General features: G+C 38.6%; 1 protein-coding gene across 1 annotated transcript in view; it reads right to left on the bottom strand.

Annotated features, from left to right (window-relative positions):
• Positions 1 to 11,520: 11,520 nt before the first annotated feature.
• The window catches only part of ERP44 (endoplasmic reticulum protein 44), a 97,473-nt gene continuing 90,615 nt past the window's right edge, over positions 11,521 to 18,378 (bottom strand). Inside the window, exons 11-12 of the mRNA XM_053567580.1 lie at positions 13,939 to 14,041; positions 11,521 to 11,754 (exon numbers count right to left, since the gene is read on the bottom strand). Coding sequence (XP_053423555.1) covers positions 11,653 to 11,754; positions 13,939 to 14,041 — 205 coding nt within the window. The 3' untranslated portion in view covers positions 11,521 to 11,652. The remainder of the gene's footprint in view (positions 11,755 to 13,938; positions 14,042 to 18,378) is intronic.

Raw genomic sequence — 18,378 nt, 5'->3', positions numbered from 1 at the left:
AGAGGGCACCGGGCTGAGGGGGAGTCACGCCTCGCGGCACTTCCCTGCGGTGCAGTCAGCAACCCTCCCCGGGCAACATTACGGGGCACAAGACTGAATAAGACTCTAGCTTCCCCGCTGAGAGCTGAGAGCCCCTACTCTCACTCGGGGTCTGAGGGCCTATCCCCCAGGAGTTCGGATCCTTGGGTGATTTCTCGAGGGGAGTGCACAGTGCCTGAGCTGCGTCAGGTCAGCGCTGACTCTGGGACACGTGAGCAAGGAGAGGGCACTCTGCTGAGGGGAAATCAAGCCTTGGCGGCACTTCCCTGCAGTGCAGTGCAGGAGCCCTCCCCGGGCGTAGTGTTGCGTAAAACTGAATGAAACTCTAGCTTCCCCCCCCCCACTCCCAATCGGGGACTGGGGGCCCATCCCCCAAGAGTTCTGATTCTTGGGGGATCTCTTGAGGGGTGTGGACCCAGCACAAACTGCGGCCGCTCAGTGCTGACTCTGGGGCGTGGGACAGAGGAGAAAAGGGTCGCCTGAGTGCCCACACCAGAGCAGCTGTTCCCTGGAGGTAGATCAACAGCCGTTTTTTTCTTTAACGGCAGAACGCTCACTTCTGGATATTCTGAGGCCACACCCCCTGTCTCCCTGGGCAACCAGAGGAGGCCACCGGTGAGCGGGGGATTTCCTGACATGGCTCACAAACCTGGGAAGCTTCCAGGGCGGGGCCGACCCAGAGAGGTGTTCGGACGCAAATCTCCAGTAGCAAGGACGTTTGAACTCAAAACAGCCCGTCTTCTGTAGGCGATTTCGACAGGAACAGAGAAAGAACCCCGCAAAGTTGTCTGTTCTGTTCTGTTCTGTTAGCAGCATCCATCAGGGACGGGGCTAAGCCTGAGTGAACACCTCCTTCCCATCACCTGCATCAAACACTCAAAGATGTCAGGCCCCATCTCCTCCTGCTAGATAGTGGCAGTCTGCGGGGGCCTGGCAGACTTCTTGCGATTCAGGCAGGTGCAAACCCCTGGAGTGTCTGTTCACTGCAGGCAACTGGGTTAGCCATCTGCAGAGATACCAGTGACTGGGTCCGAGGGAGGGGCAAAGTGGGGAAGGAGACGTCAACCTTCCTAGACTGCTCTGTTTGCTGGGTGGCTCCTCCTGACTCCACGCTGCACTGGGGTGAGCTGTGTCAGAGGAGTCACCAGGCCCCTGTGATCCAGTTCCCAGAGACCTCTTGAACTCTCCCACCCGAGACAAGTGCCGATTGAGACAGTTGATTTGGACCTTTTGAACTGGGTTAATAGACTGAGGACTTTTCAGGCGGTGCCCTGGGTGTGCGATTGTAGGAAGGTTTGATTCTCCTTTTCCAACTGGGGCCAGAGGTGGGCAGGCGGGGTGACTTAATTGCTGATTTTTCCACACAGCTGAGACTTCAAGCCAGAGTAGAAGTTGCAATAGGATCGAACAGAAACCAGCTGAAAGCAAGACAGAACCACTTTGCTCCACCAGACAGGGCCTCAGTTTCTCAGGCCACAACACTGTACGGGCCCTCAATAAAACCCCAGGGGAAAAACCAAAGGGAGTAAAATAACCATGGGGCGGAATCAGTGGAAAAACTCTGGTAACATGAATAACCAGAATAGATCAACCCCCCCAAGAAAAGATACGGCAGATGTGATTGAAGATCCCATTCATAAACAACTGGCTGAGATGTCAGAAATGGAATTCAGAATTTAGATTGCAGACAAGATTAATAAAATGGAATTAGGAATTCGAGGAGAAATTCAAAAACTGTCTCAAGAATTTAACGAATTTAAAGACAAAACCACCAAAGACTTAGACACACTGAAGCAAGAACTTACAGCCCTCAAAGATATGAAAAATACAGTAGAATCCCTCAGTAACACAATGGAGCAAGCAGAAGAAAGGATTTCTGACATTGAAGATAAAGTCTTCGAACGCTCCCAATCTCTCAAAGAGGAAGAGAAATGGAGAGCAAAAACGGATCACTCACTCAGAGAACTCTCAGATAATTCGAAAAAAAGCAACATAAGGATTATAGGAATTTCTGAGAACAATGAAGTCGCCTCTGAGGGCACAGAGGCCCTTCTGCATGAAATTATGAAAGAATTTTCCAGACATGCCTAGAGAATCTGAAATTCAGATAGCAGACAGCTTCAGAACCCCAGCACGATTCAACCCCAATAAGTCATCCCCCAGACATATCATAATTAGCTTCACTAAAGTTAACATGAAAGAGAAGATTCTCAAAGCAGCCCGGCGAAAGAAAACTATAACGTACAAAGGTAAGAATATTAGAATAACTGCAGATCTCTCTGCTGAAACTTTTCAAGCCAGAAGAGGCGGGTCATCAACTTTCAATCTCCTAAAGCAAAAAAACTTTCAACCCAGGATCTTGTATCCAGCTAAACTGAGTTTCCTCTATGATGGAGAAATTAAATACTTCAATGACATTCATATGTTGAAAAAATTTGCCATAAGTAAACCAGCTCTTCAGGATGTTCTCAGACCTATCCTCCACAATGACCAACCCAATCCTATACCACAAAAGTAAACTCACTCAGAAACTTCGGATCAAACTCCAACTTCCACACTGGTGAAAGGATTAAAAATGTCCACTGGACCTTTGAAAAACTCGATACCCAAAATTCCACCAGACTTATCAATACTCTCCATCAATGTGAATGGCTTAAACTGTCCTCTAAAGAGGCATAGGTTAGCTGACTGGATACAAAAACTCAAGCCAGATATTTGTTGCATACAAGAGTCACATCTCAACTTAAAAGACAAATACAGACTCAGGGTGAAAGGATGGTCATCCATATTTCAGGCAAATGGTAATCAGAAAAAAGCAGGTGTTGCAATTTTATTTGCAGATACAGTAGGCTTTAAACCATCAAAAGTAAGGAAGGACAAGAATGGTCACTTCATATTTGTTAAGGGTAATACTCAATATGATGAGATCTCAATTATTAATATCTATGCACCCAACCAGAATGCACCTCAATTTATAAGAGAAACTCTAACAGACATGAGTAACTTGATTTCCTCCAGCTCCATATTCGTCGGAGATTTCAACACTCACTTGGCAGTGTTGGATCGATCCTCCAGAAAGAAGCTGAGCAAAGAAATCTTAGATTTAAACCTAACCATCCAATATTTAGATTTAGCAGACATCTACAGAACATTTCATCCCAACAAAACTGAATACACATACTTCTCATCAGCCCACGGAACTTACTCCAAAATTGACCACATTTTAGGTCACAAGTCTAACCTCAGTAAATTTAAAGGAATAGAAATTATTCCATGCATCTTCTCGGACCATCATGGAATAAAACTTGAATTGAGTAACAACAGGAATCTGCATACCCATACAAAAACATGGAAGTTAAATAACCTTATGCTGAATGATAGCTGGGTCAGAGATGAGATTAAGAAAGAAATCGCCAATTTTTTGGAACAAAACGACAATGAAGACACAAACTATCAGAACCTCTGGGACACCGCAAAGGCAGTACTAAGAGGGAAATTTATAGCACTGCAAGCCTTCCTCAAGAGAACGGAAAGAGAGGAAGTTAACAACTTAATGGGACATCTCACGCAACTGGAAAAGGAAGAACATTCCAACCCCAAACCCAGTAGAAGAAAAGAAATAACCAAAATTAGAGCAGAATTAAATGAAATTGAAAACAAAAGAATAATACAACAGATCAATAAATCAAAAAGCTGGTTTTTTTAAAAGGTCAATAAAATAGATAAACCTCTGGCCAACCTAATCAGGAAAAAAAGAGTAAAATCTCTAATATCATCAATCAGAAACAGCAAAGACGAAATAACCACAGACTCATCAGAAATCCAAAAAATCCTTAATGAATATTACAAGAAACTTTTCTCAGAAATATGAAAATATGAAGGAAATAGAGCGATACTTGGAAGCACGCCACCTTCCAAGACTTAACCAGAATCAAGTGGAAATGTTGAACAGACCCATATCAAGTTCAGAAATAGCATCAACCATACAAAACCTCCCTAAAAAGAAAAGCCCGGGACCAGATGGTTTCACGTCAGAATTCTACCAAACCTTTAAAGAGGAATTAGTACCTATATTACTCAACCTGTTCCAAAATGTAGAAAAAGAAGGAAGACTACCCAACACGTTCTATGAAGCAAACATCGCCCTGATCCTCAAACCAGGAAAAGACCCAACAAGAAAAGAAAATTATAGACCAGTATCACTAATGAATATAGATGCAAAAATATTCAACAAGATCCTAACAAACAGAATCCAGCAACACATCAAACAAATTATACATCATGACCAAGTTGGTTTTATCCCAGGGTCTCAAGCCTGGTTCAATATACGTAAATCTATAAATGTAATTCAGCACATAAACAAATTAAAAAACAAAGACTATATGATTCTCTCAATTGATGCAGAAAAAGCTTTTGATAATATCCAGCATCCCTTCATGATTGGAACACTCAAGAAAATTGGTCTAGAAGGGACTTTTCTTAAACTGATAGAGGCTATCTACAGCAAACCCACAGCCAATATCATATTGAATGGAGTTAAATTGGAATCATTTCCACTCAGATCAGGAACCAGACAAGGCTGCCCATTGTCTCCATTGCTTTTCAACATTGTAATGGAAGTTTTAGCCACCGCAATTAGGGAAGAAAAGGCGATCAAGGGTATCCATATAGGGTCAGAAGAGATCCAACTCTCGCTCTTCGCAGATGATATGATTGTGTATCTGGAAAACACTAGGGACTCTACTACAAAACTCCTAGAAGTGATCAAGGAATACAGCAGCATCTCAGGTTACAAAATCAACATCCATAAATCGGTAGCCTTTATATACACCAACAACAGTCAAACTGAAAAAGCAGTTAAGGACTCTATCCCATTCACAGTAGTGCCAAAGAAGATGAAATATTTGGGAATTTAGCTAACAAAAGATGTGAAAGATCTCTATAAAGAGAACTATGAAACTCTAAGAAAAGAAATAGCTGAAAATGTTAACAAATGGAAAAACATTCCATGCTCATGGCTGGGAAGAATCAACATTATCAAAATGTCCATACTACCCAAAGCAATATATACTTTCAACGCACTCCCTATTAAAGCTCCACTGTCATATTTTAAAGATCTTGAAAAAACATTACTTCGTTTTATATGGAATCAGAAAAAACCTCGAATAGCCAAGACATTACTCAGAAATAAAAACAAAACAGGAGGAATCACACTACCAGACCTCAGACTTTACTACAAATCGATAGTGATCAAAACAGCATGGTATTGGCACAAAAACAGAGAAGTAGATATCTGGAATAGAATAGAGAACCAAGAGATGAATCCAGCTACTTACCGCTATTTGATTTTTGACAAGCCAATTAAAAACATTCAGTGGGGAAAAGATTCCCTATTTAACAAATGGTGCTGGGTGAACTGGCTGGCAACCTGCAGAAGACTGAAATTGGACCCACACCTTTCACCATTAACTAAGATAGACTCTCATTGGATTAAAGATTTAAACTTAAAACATGAAACTATAAAAATACTAGAGGAGAATGCAGGGAAAACCCTTGAAGAAATTGGTCTGGGTGAGTATTTCATGAGGAGAACCCCCCGGGCAATTGAAGCAGCTTCAAAAATACACTACTGGGACTTGATCAAACTAAAAAGCTTCTGCACAGCTAAGAACACAGTAAGCAGAGCAAGCAGACAGCCCTCAGAATGGGAGAAGATATTTGCAGGGTATATCTCTGACAAAGGTTTAATAACCAGAATCCACAGAGAACTCAAACGCATCAGCAAGAAAAAAACAAGGGATCCCATCGCAGGCTGGGCAAGGGATTTGAAGAGAAACTTCTCTGAAGAAGACAGGCGCAAGGCCTTCAGACATATGAAAAAATGCTCATCATCTTTAATCATCAGAGAAATGCAAATCAAAACTACTTTGAGATATCATCTAACTCCAATGAGACTAGCCTATATCACAAAATCTCAAGACCAGAGATGTTGGCGTGGATGCGGAAAAAAGGGAACACTTCTGCACTGCTGGTGGGAATGCAAATTAATACATTCCTTTTGGAAAGATACGGAGAACACTCAGAGATCTAAAAATAGATCTGCCATTCAATCCTGTAATTCCTCTGCTGGGCATATACCCAGAAGACCAAAAATCACAACATAACAAAGATATTTGTACCAGAATGTTTATTGCAGCCCAATTCATAATAGCTAAGTCATGGAAAAAGCCCAAGGGCCCATCGATCCACGAATGGATTAATAAATTGTGGTATATGTATACCATGGAATACTATGCAGCCTTAAAGAAAGATGGAGACTTTACCTCTTTCATGTTTACATGGATGGAGCTGGAACATATTCTTCTTAGTAAAGTATCCCAAGAATGGAAGAAAAAGTACCCAATGTACACAGCCCTACTATGAAACTAATTTGGGGCTCTCACATGAAAGCTATAACCCAGCTACAACTTAACAATAGGGGGAAGTGGGAAAGGGGGAGGGGGTGGGTAGAGGGAGGGGAATCGGAGGGATCACACCTGTGGTGCATCTTACAAGGGTATTTGCGAAACTTGGTAAATGTAGAATGTAAATGTTTTGGCACAGTAACTGAGATAACGCCGGAAAGGCTATGTTAACCACTGTGATAAAAATGTGTCAAATGGTTTATGAAGTGAGTGTATGATGCCCCATGATCATATCAATGTGTACAGTTATGATTTAATAAAAAAATAAAAATAAAAAAATAATGTTATTTTATTTTTTACCTTTTTTTTTTTAATCTTCACTCAACTATCAGCTCCTTGCTGGTAGGGGCAGTCTCTTGTTAACAGTTTCATCTTTAGCCTGGCAGATCAATTAACGTTTGCTGAATGATACTTGTACAGTGTTTTGCAAACCATATATGGCATTTTTGTCACCTCACCTCACCATAGTCTGTCTTTCCATAAGGTTAAGTGAGGGGTCAGATTTACCACACAAAATGTGCAAAATTCATGAGAAATTTTCCAGTACCTTTGCAAGAACTCTGCATTGCCCGAGGGCACGTGAGTGTTTTCTTATAAATTTGTATCTCTGGGTTGGTGTGCACTTTAAGATTTTAATCTGTCCTAGACAAAAACTCTTATGACCCCAAAGTCAGATTAGGATATGGGATTCAAGGTGGCAGGACTGACCTAAATACACATTTGTGACTGGCAAAATCATCATAGTTTAGATGTGCAAATCAGCAGCAGAGTCCCTGCCACTCTTTCTCGTCCTTGGTTCATTCATTTGCTCACTTTTTCTTATTCTACCATCAGTTTTCTCGAGTACTTTCAGTGTGCCTTCTGCTTGCAGGGCATTAGCATGGTGATAAGAAAGCGAGATACATGTACTCCCAACTCTGAATTAGACGGCATACTCTACATACAGAGCTGTGGGACCATAGAGGGTGACAACTGTCTTAGGCTTTAAAGGATGAATAGGAGGAATTTACCAGGCAAGTTGGGCAGAAGAGGGGTTTTTAGAGAAGCAATTTATAAGCTGCATCTTTTTTCTTCCAGTAACTCCAAAATCTCTTGTCTTAGGGCTGGCCACCTTTCCCCTGTGTGCTCTCCAAGAGGGAATTTTGACGTTTCAGCTAAAGGTTGGGTTTGGTTATCATTGGCACATGGATTCACACAGCTTCTTATTGTAACTAAAGTACAATCAAATGAGGGAAAGCTAGTTACTCTGATCATCTAGACTTAGTAAAATGTACATATTATTTGGGGCAGAATGAATTAGTAAAAAGTACCAACTATAGAAATATTTTATAAATATACTTTTATTACTTGGAAATACATACAAAAATTCAAACACAGCTAAAAAACAGTTGATAAGTAGAGGTCCTATCCAACCTATTTTAATGAACACATAAAACGATTATAATCAGCATAAGACAAATTATTTAAGTCCTGAAACAACTTTTCTTCAGGGCCTTTAAATATTGGGTTTAAAAATTAATTGTTTTACTCTTTACACCTATTTAAATCTTTCCCCCAAGTACAGACCACTAATATTTGTTTGGTTCATGAGGTTTTATTTTAGAAAAATAGCTAAAGCCAGTAGCTATAATGATTTTGTAAACTGTAATACAATGGCCACTTCCAGTCTTCTGTCACCTTACATTCTCCATGGTCTCTCAAAAATTCCCAACAGTTGTTAACAAAAAGCATTTGCAACTTCCAACAGCTCTCTGGGATATAGAAGTGTGGGCCTAACAGCCTTGAAATCATTTAATGTGGCAGGAATATTTTTTTCTCATTTTTGTAATTTTGTGCCATTTTATTTTCATCCAGCCAGACTGTATCTCTTTGTCAGAGAAAAAATAAAAAATGAGTTATTCTGCTTTTCCTGATGGTCACTCAATCCATTATACTATTTTATCCACTTCTTTTTGCCCTAAGGTTTAAAAAAAATTTTTTTAAAGCCTTCTTCACAACTTTAGCATTTTCTATAAATTTAAGCTCATTCTGAGCTTTAACAGTTCAAACACTATATTTCACTCTCCTCTTTGTAGACCTTTGACAACTTGACTTCATCAGAGAGCTCTCTATGAGATGCTGTAGATACCGATTTTCTATGTTCATTTAACTTAAAACATTTGATTTTAGAATGTCGCCTAAAAGTTCTTATCCTTTCATGGTTCCCCTTGTAACCGGAACAATTTCTGAAAAGCTGGGAAACGTAGCTGGCTAGGAAGCAGGGAGATCTTCTATATGGGTTTTGAGTCCTCTCTTCACAGCTGAGGAGCCTGAGGAGCTTGAGCAGACTTCTACCTGTTAAATCCTCTGATTTATGGCTGAGAGGGGAAGAAGTCTAAATTTGAGACCTGCTTCCACAGTATTCTTTGTCAAATATGAACACACTTCCCTGTTTATAGTCTGTTAACAGATCTCCACTGCTTACCACATTTAGTACAAACCTTTTAGCTTGGCCTATAAGGCCCTGTGTGACCAGCTCCCATTTCTTTCTCCAGCTTTTTTCATTTCTTCCCACCCCCGAATGCACTAGCCCCATTAAAAGAACTTATTTTTTCTAATGCATTATGCTATTTCATACACCTTTGTTCAGATTATTCTCTCTTCCCAGATCCCTACATCCAGAAGAACATCTATTCCTCTTTAAAAACCTCAGCATAAAAGTAATCTCAGTGAAATCTTGGGAATTGAATGCTATTTTTTCTCCTTATCATTATGGTATAATACCTGTTAGGATTATATCCATCTATCTGACCAGACTGTAAGCAACTCCAGGGCAGAAATCACACTTTATTCGTCTTTGTATCTTTCAACACCTACTACAGTGCCAAAAAACTTGCACTGAACAAATGTCAGAATGAAATCTGCTTCCCCATGACTTCCTCCAATCATAATTCAATCCCTATAATCCACACAATCCAGCCCTTGGTATATCTAAAGACTGCTTTCAGACCCAACTCTTCTCCAAGCAAAACAGCCTTAACACTGATGTTTTAAAACTTCTTATTATCCCAGCTGTCTTTTCAAGGAATGCATTTGAGCTTGCTAATGATTTTCTATAAAACTAAGTACCAAGCCCTGATGAGTACTGATCCTCTCAGGGGTTACCAAGGTCACTTGGTTTCTCATTCATTCATTCAATAAACATTTGATGATAACTACTAAGTGTCTGAAGTGCTAGGCACTAGAGAAACAGACATAAAATTCAGTTTCAGTGTCCTCAATGGCTTTACAGCCTAGAGAAGACAGTAGTAGTGGCAGGGGTAAAGACTAAGTCCCAACATGTGTGAACACTGAACAATACACCCTCGAATCCCCTCATTTTTTAAACAGCCACTTCATTATAATCTTAGGTCATATTGAACATGTGCTTCTTGAGGATTTTTCCGTAACTGTTCTCAAGTCAGCTCTCTGCAACTTAATACCTGAATGTTATCTTTTATTATTTTTTTCAAACCCAAGTACGGGATTATAAATTCATTCCAGTTAATTGCATATACTGCTTTTGGTCTTGTGTGCTAACTTGTTGAACATTAGTGAATTTTCATTCTGACATTCACAGATTTGGTCTATCATCTGACTTAAAGACCACAATTCAAACTTCATTCAAGTTACTGATTAAAAGTAATGAGAACAGAACTAAGGCCCAACATCTAGAAAGCACTGTCCTACTTTCCTACTCTGGTAAAATAAACTAAAAATGCCCCTTGACACCTTATTAATATTATTCTGAATAAAACTATGGAAACTATGGATGAGTCATGCATAACTAGGAATTATAAGCTGATTTTTTAAAAAATAACAATCATTAAATATCCATTATAAATATTCGTTTTATTTTTAAAAGAATTAGAAGATGTTACATATATTACATACTACATATAATGGCACATGTCAGCCTTTTAAGCTTAAAAATAATCTTTCCCCAAACTGGGATTGATTTATACCCCAAGTATAAAATGACCCTTGGCCTATAGCACCAACCCAGGCCCAGAGGAAAAGCCAATTTTGAACCTGTCTGTCCTCTGGCACTGGGCTTCCTGATATGACACTGAGGGTCCTCTCCCTCTGGTTTTATTCCCTGGCAGTACTGAGGCCTGGCACAGGGATTTATCTGACTGTATGCTGCAGGCCTGGGAAATCAGGGAATCTAGAGGGGGTATGGTCCTTTAACAATTTCACACTGGGGAAAAAAAATTAAACACATATGTTCCTTATTTGTTTTTGATCTATTGCATTATAACAATACAAGACAGAAGAAGACTAGAATTATTGAAATACAATTTCCCTGCTCATTTTTCTCTTTGGAAATTGTAGTGTCATGATAGGTAGAGCTTTAAAAGTCATCTAATTCAATACTGGTAACCTGTTCCACTGGTATCTGCCTTTCTCAGATTTAGGTATAATTTATTCAAAATTTCAAATGCCATCCATATGCCACTTTTAAAGACAAACACAGAAATTTAATAATACTTTTCATTTTCTTTTTCTTAATTTATAAGGACAATTTCTGCCAAATGTTCTGTCTTATGACTCTACTCCACTTTGGAGTATGTTTAAATCACACATTAAGAATCAAAAAAGTACCACTACGGAATTTTTATAAGCAGTATCCGACCAACCAGTAAAACACAGTACACAGTGTAAAATTTTAATTTATTCCCCTCCCAAGCATCCAGAATATATATACCCTTAGCTTTGAGAAATGTGATACTGAAAATACCAACAGAATTGATATGATAAGAGTAGAAAGAAAAGCACATACTACACAGGAAACATCCCTAAGTGCTCCGTACCCGAGTGCAAGTTAATGATCTGTTTCTGGCACTGGTACCTTTGACTTGTTTCATAAAAACTTTACCGGACAGATTTAAACTGGAGAGAGGCCTCTGATTTTTATTATTATGACCCTAGCAGATTTTTTTTAAAAGAGGCTATATATTAAATGACAATGCATTTTTAATCAGGGGGAGAAAAAAAATTAAAAACCCAAAACTTCTTTCAGTTTATTCAAAATAAAAATACACATAGAATTATGAAAATATAGGTTTACTATTTCCACCATGTAAGTTGATGCTGCTGTTGAAAGGCTTGCAAATTGTTTTTCAAGTTTTTAAAGCTCATCTCGATCCCTCAATAAAGTATACCTATATTCACTGGGTGCTAGTTTCTGGAAGGAGCTCTCGGGTGGACTGCTTGCTACATCATGGGCTGGCTACAAAAGAAAGAATGAAACGTTTTTATACTAGTATTATTTTATAGTCATTTTAATGAGAATATTAGATGAACAGTAGTTGCCTTATTATTATTTGCTTATAGCAACTATGTGCAAAGATAAGAGTTATATGTGAAATCTTGCGTCCTCATTTCCAATGCAATTACTCAGATTCTCCAGGGCAAGGCTGCCACTGGGCCATTAAGTATGGCCTATTTATGTTTGCTGAGATGTAGCAGAAGAAACCAACAGAGCACACATGTGGGTACAGTCCTTGACCAGTCTGTAGAGGTAACACAACCCTAAGTTGCCCCAAACCCTTACCTCTTAAAAATAATTGGTAAGAGCATTAAAGACACCAACTCTGTAGATACAACTCTTATGTATCAATTACCTAGATACCAGAAATTATTAAAACTTAGTTGATATAAGGAGGGAAACAAAAACTTCAATAGTGAAAGAAATTAATTTCTGTAGTATTTTACTTGAGTACCAACAGTAGACAAAAATATACAGTGAAATGGTGAAAATGACTTCCAAGAATTTTGACAAAAAAAAAGCTATCTTTTATTTCCATACTGTGAGCTCCTCAAGAGTCTGCCTGATGAGTGCAGGCACATGGTGCGTATGTGGCACATGGGACGTGTAAGTGGGACATTCCCATTATAATAGGAAGCAGTGTGTCTACAAACTCAGCAGCTGACTCTGTCATGTTCCTCTACTCCCATATATTTTTTATTTTTTGTTGAGATATATGTTTAGATTAATTAGATAAAATTATGTGACTACAAAACAAACATTTATTTGGTGCCCAGTGTGTATTAGTTTACAAAGATGAATAAATAAAAGTTCATTGTCCAATGAAATGGAAACAAATCAGGGTAATACAATAATGGTAGACTACTTCTTTTCCTAATCTGATAAAATACTAAGCAGGCCTTCTCTTATGAGGAAAATAATCACCTCTGGGTTATTGCCAAGAACAAGTTTGCCTCCCTCTATAGTTGTTTAACTATCAAAGAAAAACCTGACCTCAGTTTTCAAGGACAAAGCATGTCACTGGATTCCTGAAGGGAACTCTGACTCAAATAAAGAAAAATTCTGTGTTTTTATTTTCCTTTTATCAATGGAAGTTCTTTGGGCAAAATAGTGGATTTAAGTTCTGAGCATATGAAATAGAGATTATCTTTCCTCAGTATCACGGTAACAGACATGATACAAACCATAAATGCATCAAATGCAAATTTATGGCTAAGTAAAGCAGGAACATAAAAATTACTTGTAACAGAAGTTACAAGGTAGAAATAATAAAATTCTCAGGTTAAAAATATATATATAAAAGAACATAATATTTTGATAATTGTCAAGCATTCTTAAATCACAAATAAGAAAGCTGCATTAAGCCATAAATCACAAAGGCTGTATGGAGCATTATAAGTACTGTATTAGTGAAGGCTCTTTTATTATTTTTGTTTTTTGAGACAGAGTTTCACTATGCCGCCGTTGGTAGAGTGCCATGGCGTCACAGCTCATAGCAACCTCAAACTGTTGGGCTTAAGTGATTCTCTTGCCTCAGCCTCCCGAGTAGCTGGGACTACAGGCGCCCGCCACAGCGCCGGGCTATTGTTTTTGTTGCATTTGTCATTGTTTAGCAGGCCCAGGCCAGGTTTGAACCTGCCAGCCTCTGTGTATGTGGCCAGCGCCCTAACCACTGAGCTACAGGTGCTGAGCCCACGAAGGCTCTTAAAATGGTTTATCATGAATAACAAATCATTACTTTCTTTATATTGTGGTCAATCTTCTAGCCCTAGAGAAAGGCATGGACAATTATTGGACTCCACTGATTTCTTCACTGATGTAATCTGCTTCTAATTACTACTTTTAATTTCTATTTGAAGCCTATTTAACCCTTTCATAGCCATATTTCAGAGGTCATACTCAGACCACCTTAGTATATATGACCAAGAATCTATGTGGTAACATTCCTCCAACTTTTTTGAAGGCCTAAAACTTGAAAAGCTTAAAAGCTATATAATTTATGTATTTTTTAGAGTCTACTCAGAATTTATTTACAAAAATATTCAGGAACTGAAGCTCAAACCTATGCAAGAGCTTCAGATCCTCTTGGAGGAGCACTGAAAAAGGGCAAAAGAGTTCCCACTAAAAACCAAACAAGAGGCCTACCTCTCCTGGGGCTGTGTCAGTTGGGTCAGGTCCATGATGGAATTCTCTGTGTAGTTTTCCAGAGTGTAAGTCAAATACAAATTGCTTCAGTTTCCCAGGAATTCTAAAACCATAGTCAAAATTTGTTAAACAGTTAAAATGTACATGTCTTTTCATCACCCTCACAATATTAAAATGATAATTTTTTAAGTTTTACCTACAATCCCACCATCCTACCTATCTTACAGGCCAGGTGTACATCAAACATTTTTACACAGTTGTAATCGTGGTATCTACACACTCGGTTTATGTTCTAATTCTTGTACTTGTTTCACAGAAAATTTTTTATGCTTACCTGTTGAATAAATGTTGTCCATCAAGATGCTGTACACAGCCATTTATTCTTTATTGCTGGGTGTTTATATTTTTCCTTAATTACATATATCTAATTAAGAAGCCTATGTTCTCCAAAATCACACTAAAAATAACAAGGCTCAAGTGAAAAAATGTTAGGGGGTAACCACCTAAAACTGCAGCTTTGTAACCAGAAGACACAAACACCCAACAACAAAAATTAGCACTGATAAAAATGTCCTTAACTGAGAGCTTGTGAGTCCTCTTTTGAGATGCAAATCTCTAAGGGCATTCCCTGTCAGTAAAAACCACTTTCATCAAATTAATCAGAACCAGGGTGTTGTCTTTTCAAGGTTTTTCCTAAAGGCAGGACAGGGTGTTTACAGCTTCTTCAAACACGTGTGCAGCTTCACTGGATAGCCTGAGACAGTGGCAAACAAAGCATTTCCCAAGACCATTAAACCAGCTTTTAGAAAGGAGGGCACTGCCATAGGACTTTCAGTTGTTTTACTTTGGGGGTCTTCATTCTCTTTAACCATGAAAAAGCTTACTCTGATGGCTTCATAAAATTCTGAGGAAAATGATGGGTGAAGCCAACACAACTCCACTTTCTGATTATTATTCTATTAATCACCAGTCATGTATGACCAAATGTGCAGCACAGAAACATGTATTGTAGCAGAACAGACCATACCTCCCGGACCAGATGTTATGTATCAGGATTTTTTCTTTGTAATTATTTCCTTGAGTTGTATCCAATAAGGTAGGATTATTGGGTTAACAAATAAGAACTTCTGACAAAGCATGGGTAAATTATACCTATAAAACATCAATTTTGCTATCTGTCTACCTGTTCTCTGAGGTTTTTGTTTTTGTTGTTGTTGATACAGAGTCTGACTATGTCACCCTCGGTAGAGTGCTGTAGTGTCATAGCTCACAGCAACCTCAAACTCTTGGGCTTAAACAATTCTCTTGCCTCAGCCTCTCAAATAGCTGGAACTACAGGCACCTGCCACAACGCCTAGCTATTTTTTTGTTGCCTTGGTTAGCTGGCCTGGGCCACGTTCGAATCCACCACCCTCGGTATATGTGGTTGGGCACCACAACCACTATCCTACAGGCACCAAGCCTGTTCTTTGAGTCTTGCTAGTATTTTTGCCTTGATTATAACTTAAATTGTTTTGCTAATTGAGTAACCAAAATTACCTATATTTTAATTTACATTTCTTCAGAAATTAAGCTTTTATCCCCATTGTTTGTTTAAATTTATATTTCTGCTCACATGAATTGTCTGCCTTCTAATTGAGATACTGGTAGTTTAAAAAAATTCATTGTGTCTTAAATAGGAACCCTTCATTTTTCATATCTGTTACAAGAATCAAAATGCAGGTCTACGCATACTCTAAATTCTGTGAGTAGACTGACAGTTGGCTGGTATTAATATTTCCAGTTTCTTTTCCTTTTTATCCTCTCCTGAGCTTCCAGAAGTGCTATTTCTTCCCTTCAATAACTCCCACTGAGCTGTACCAACCAATAACTTCATTGTACACCCATTTTGGTTCCCCACTAGCTCCAATGCGGCAGAGACCAGCAGGTGCCAAGTGCACAGTTTACAAATACAAATAAATGACTGTCAGGTAGCTGTATTGACAGAAGCCTCTGAAAGGCTCTCTGTGCTGAAGTAATTGCACATGCACCAAAGATAAACATTGAGAGAAGATCAATTTAAATTTAATCTGACATCATTTACTGTCACCCACAGCAAAGTGCTAAAATATATCCATTCAATCTATAGAATCGCAAATGGTCTGCATTTATAAGGCCCCTATTAGTTTGTTTTATAAGGTCAAAAGGTTATCACAGCTAATAGAACCATACTCTATTTAATAATGACTAAATCTTAAATGCGACAAATTCATAAAGAACACTCAAAACCATATTTCTCCCTAATTTGATTTTTTTTTCCCCTTGTCAACGAATGAGAGAAGAGAAAGAATTGTGAGCAAAAGGCAGAGACAAGAGATAGGATGAATGTGAACTGATGCAGTAGAAAAACAGATTACAAAAGAGCTCTTATCTAGCTTGTGGCCAGAAACTATCCATCATTATTAAGAAGTAACAATTGGTGAATTAAAAATAAAGTGTCAAGAAAACAGACATGGTATTCTGCTAAGCAGGAAAATAAATGGACCCTTGCTAAAATAAATAAAATATTTCACACTTTAGATATGGGTAAAAAAATTTCAAATCAGAACATCTGTTTCTCTCCCATACTCTTATAAACACTTTGTTTACAATTTTTTTTCAAGTGAGGCAAAATTTAGACACAGTGAAATGCACAAATAGTAAGTATGAATAAGCTTTGATAAATGCATACAAGGTAAGAAGTATTTTATTATTTCCTAAAATTTATATGCAGTAGAATTCACTTATTTAGGCTTAAGTTCTATGAATTTTAACACATGCACAGTATCTTGTTACCTCCTCAAACTAGGTACAGAATAATTCCAACACCCATTTCAAATCAGACCTTGCCCTTCCCCATAAACTCTGACAACCACTGATTTTCCTATGTCATATTAAGGTAGCCATATGAGATTTTCACTTAGCATACTGTAATTGAGATTCACCTACTCTTTTGCATGTAAAATAAAAAATCCATTCCTTTATTGCTAAATAGTATGCCATTGAGTGGATATTCAGTTTATCCATTCACGCATTCAAGGACATTTGGGTTCTTTTTGGATTTTGGTGGTTATAAACAATGCTACTACAAACATTTGTGCACAGGCTTTTGTGTGAACTTTCTGTGTCTAGAACAAATACTGTAGCTGTAGAAACTGTTTTTTTAGAGGATTGTACCATTTGTAATCCCACTAGCAATAAATGAAGAGTTCCAGGTCTACAGTCTCATAAACACCTGATATTATCATTATTTTAACATAGGCATTCTAGAACATACATAATGGCAATTCATTTGGGGTTTGTTTTTATTTTTGTTTTGTTTTATTGAGACAAAGTCCTTGCAGCGGCATCATAGTTCACAGAAGCCTAGGCTCAAGCATTCCTCCTTCCTCAGTCTCCTGAGTAAGTAGGACTATAGAGTGCACCACATGCCTGGCTAACTTTAAAAAAATTTCTTATTCTTTTTTTTTTTTTTTTTTTTCTTTGAAGAGAGGGGGTCTCTCTACGTTCCTCAAGCTGCTTGTGAACTCCTGGACTCAAGTGATCCTGCTGTGTCAGCCTCCCCAAATGCTAGGATTACAGGCATGAGCCACCACACCTGATGCATCCTGGATCTAATGTGCATTTCTCTAATAAGGTTAAGCATCTTTTCATATGCTTATTTGCCATCCATGTATCTTTATTGTTTTTTTCTATTGTTTGGGATTCATTGAGGGTACAAAGAATTAGGTTACACTGATTGCATTGATTAGATTAAGTCCCTGTGTCCCGCCCTCAAGAGGTGTGCCATATATCAAGTCCCCCAAACCCCTCCTACCTCCCCACTCTCCACTTGCTCACTTGGCTACCCCACCCCTTGTATTAGGTCATCTATTGCCTTCATATTAGAATTGAGTGCATTGGATTCTTGCTTCTCCATTCTTGTGATGCTTTACTAAGAAGAATCTGTTCCACCTCCATCCAGGTTAATAAAGATATAAAGTCGCCTTTTTATGGCTGAATAGTATTCCATGGTGTGTGTGTGTGTGTGTGTGTGTGTGTATATACCTTAGCTGGTTAATCCATTCCTGGGTTGGTGGGAATTTAGGTGGTTTCCACAATTTGGTGATTGTAAATTGAGCTGCAATAAACAGTCTAGTGCCAATGTCCTTATGATAAAATGATTTTTTTCGCCTCTGGGTAGATGCCTAGTAATGGGACTGCAGGATGAAATGGGATGTCTAATTTGAGTTCTTTGAGGATTCTCCATACTTCTTTCCAAAAGGGTTGTATTAATTTGCGGTCTAACCAGCAGTGTAAAAGTGTTCCCTTCTCTTCACATCCATGTCAGCAATGGCAGCATTGAGATTTTGTGATGTGGGCCATTCTCACTGGGGTTAGGTAATATCTCAGGGTAGCATTATTTTGCATTTCTCTGAGGAT

The sequence above is a fragment of the Nycticebus coucang genome, chromosome 2, assembly GCF_027406575.1.
Source record: "Nycticebus coucang isolate mNycCou1 chromosome 2, mNycCou1.pri, whole genome shotgun sequence".
NCBI classification, from domain to species: domain Eukaryota; kingdom Metazoa; phylum Chordata; class Mammalia; order Primates; family Lorisidae; genus Nycticebus; species Nycticebus coucang.
This window is presented reverse-complemented; position numbering and strand designations above follow the sequence as displayed.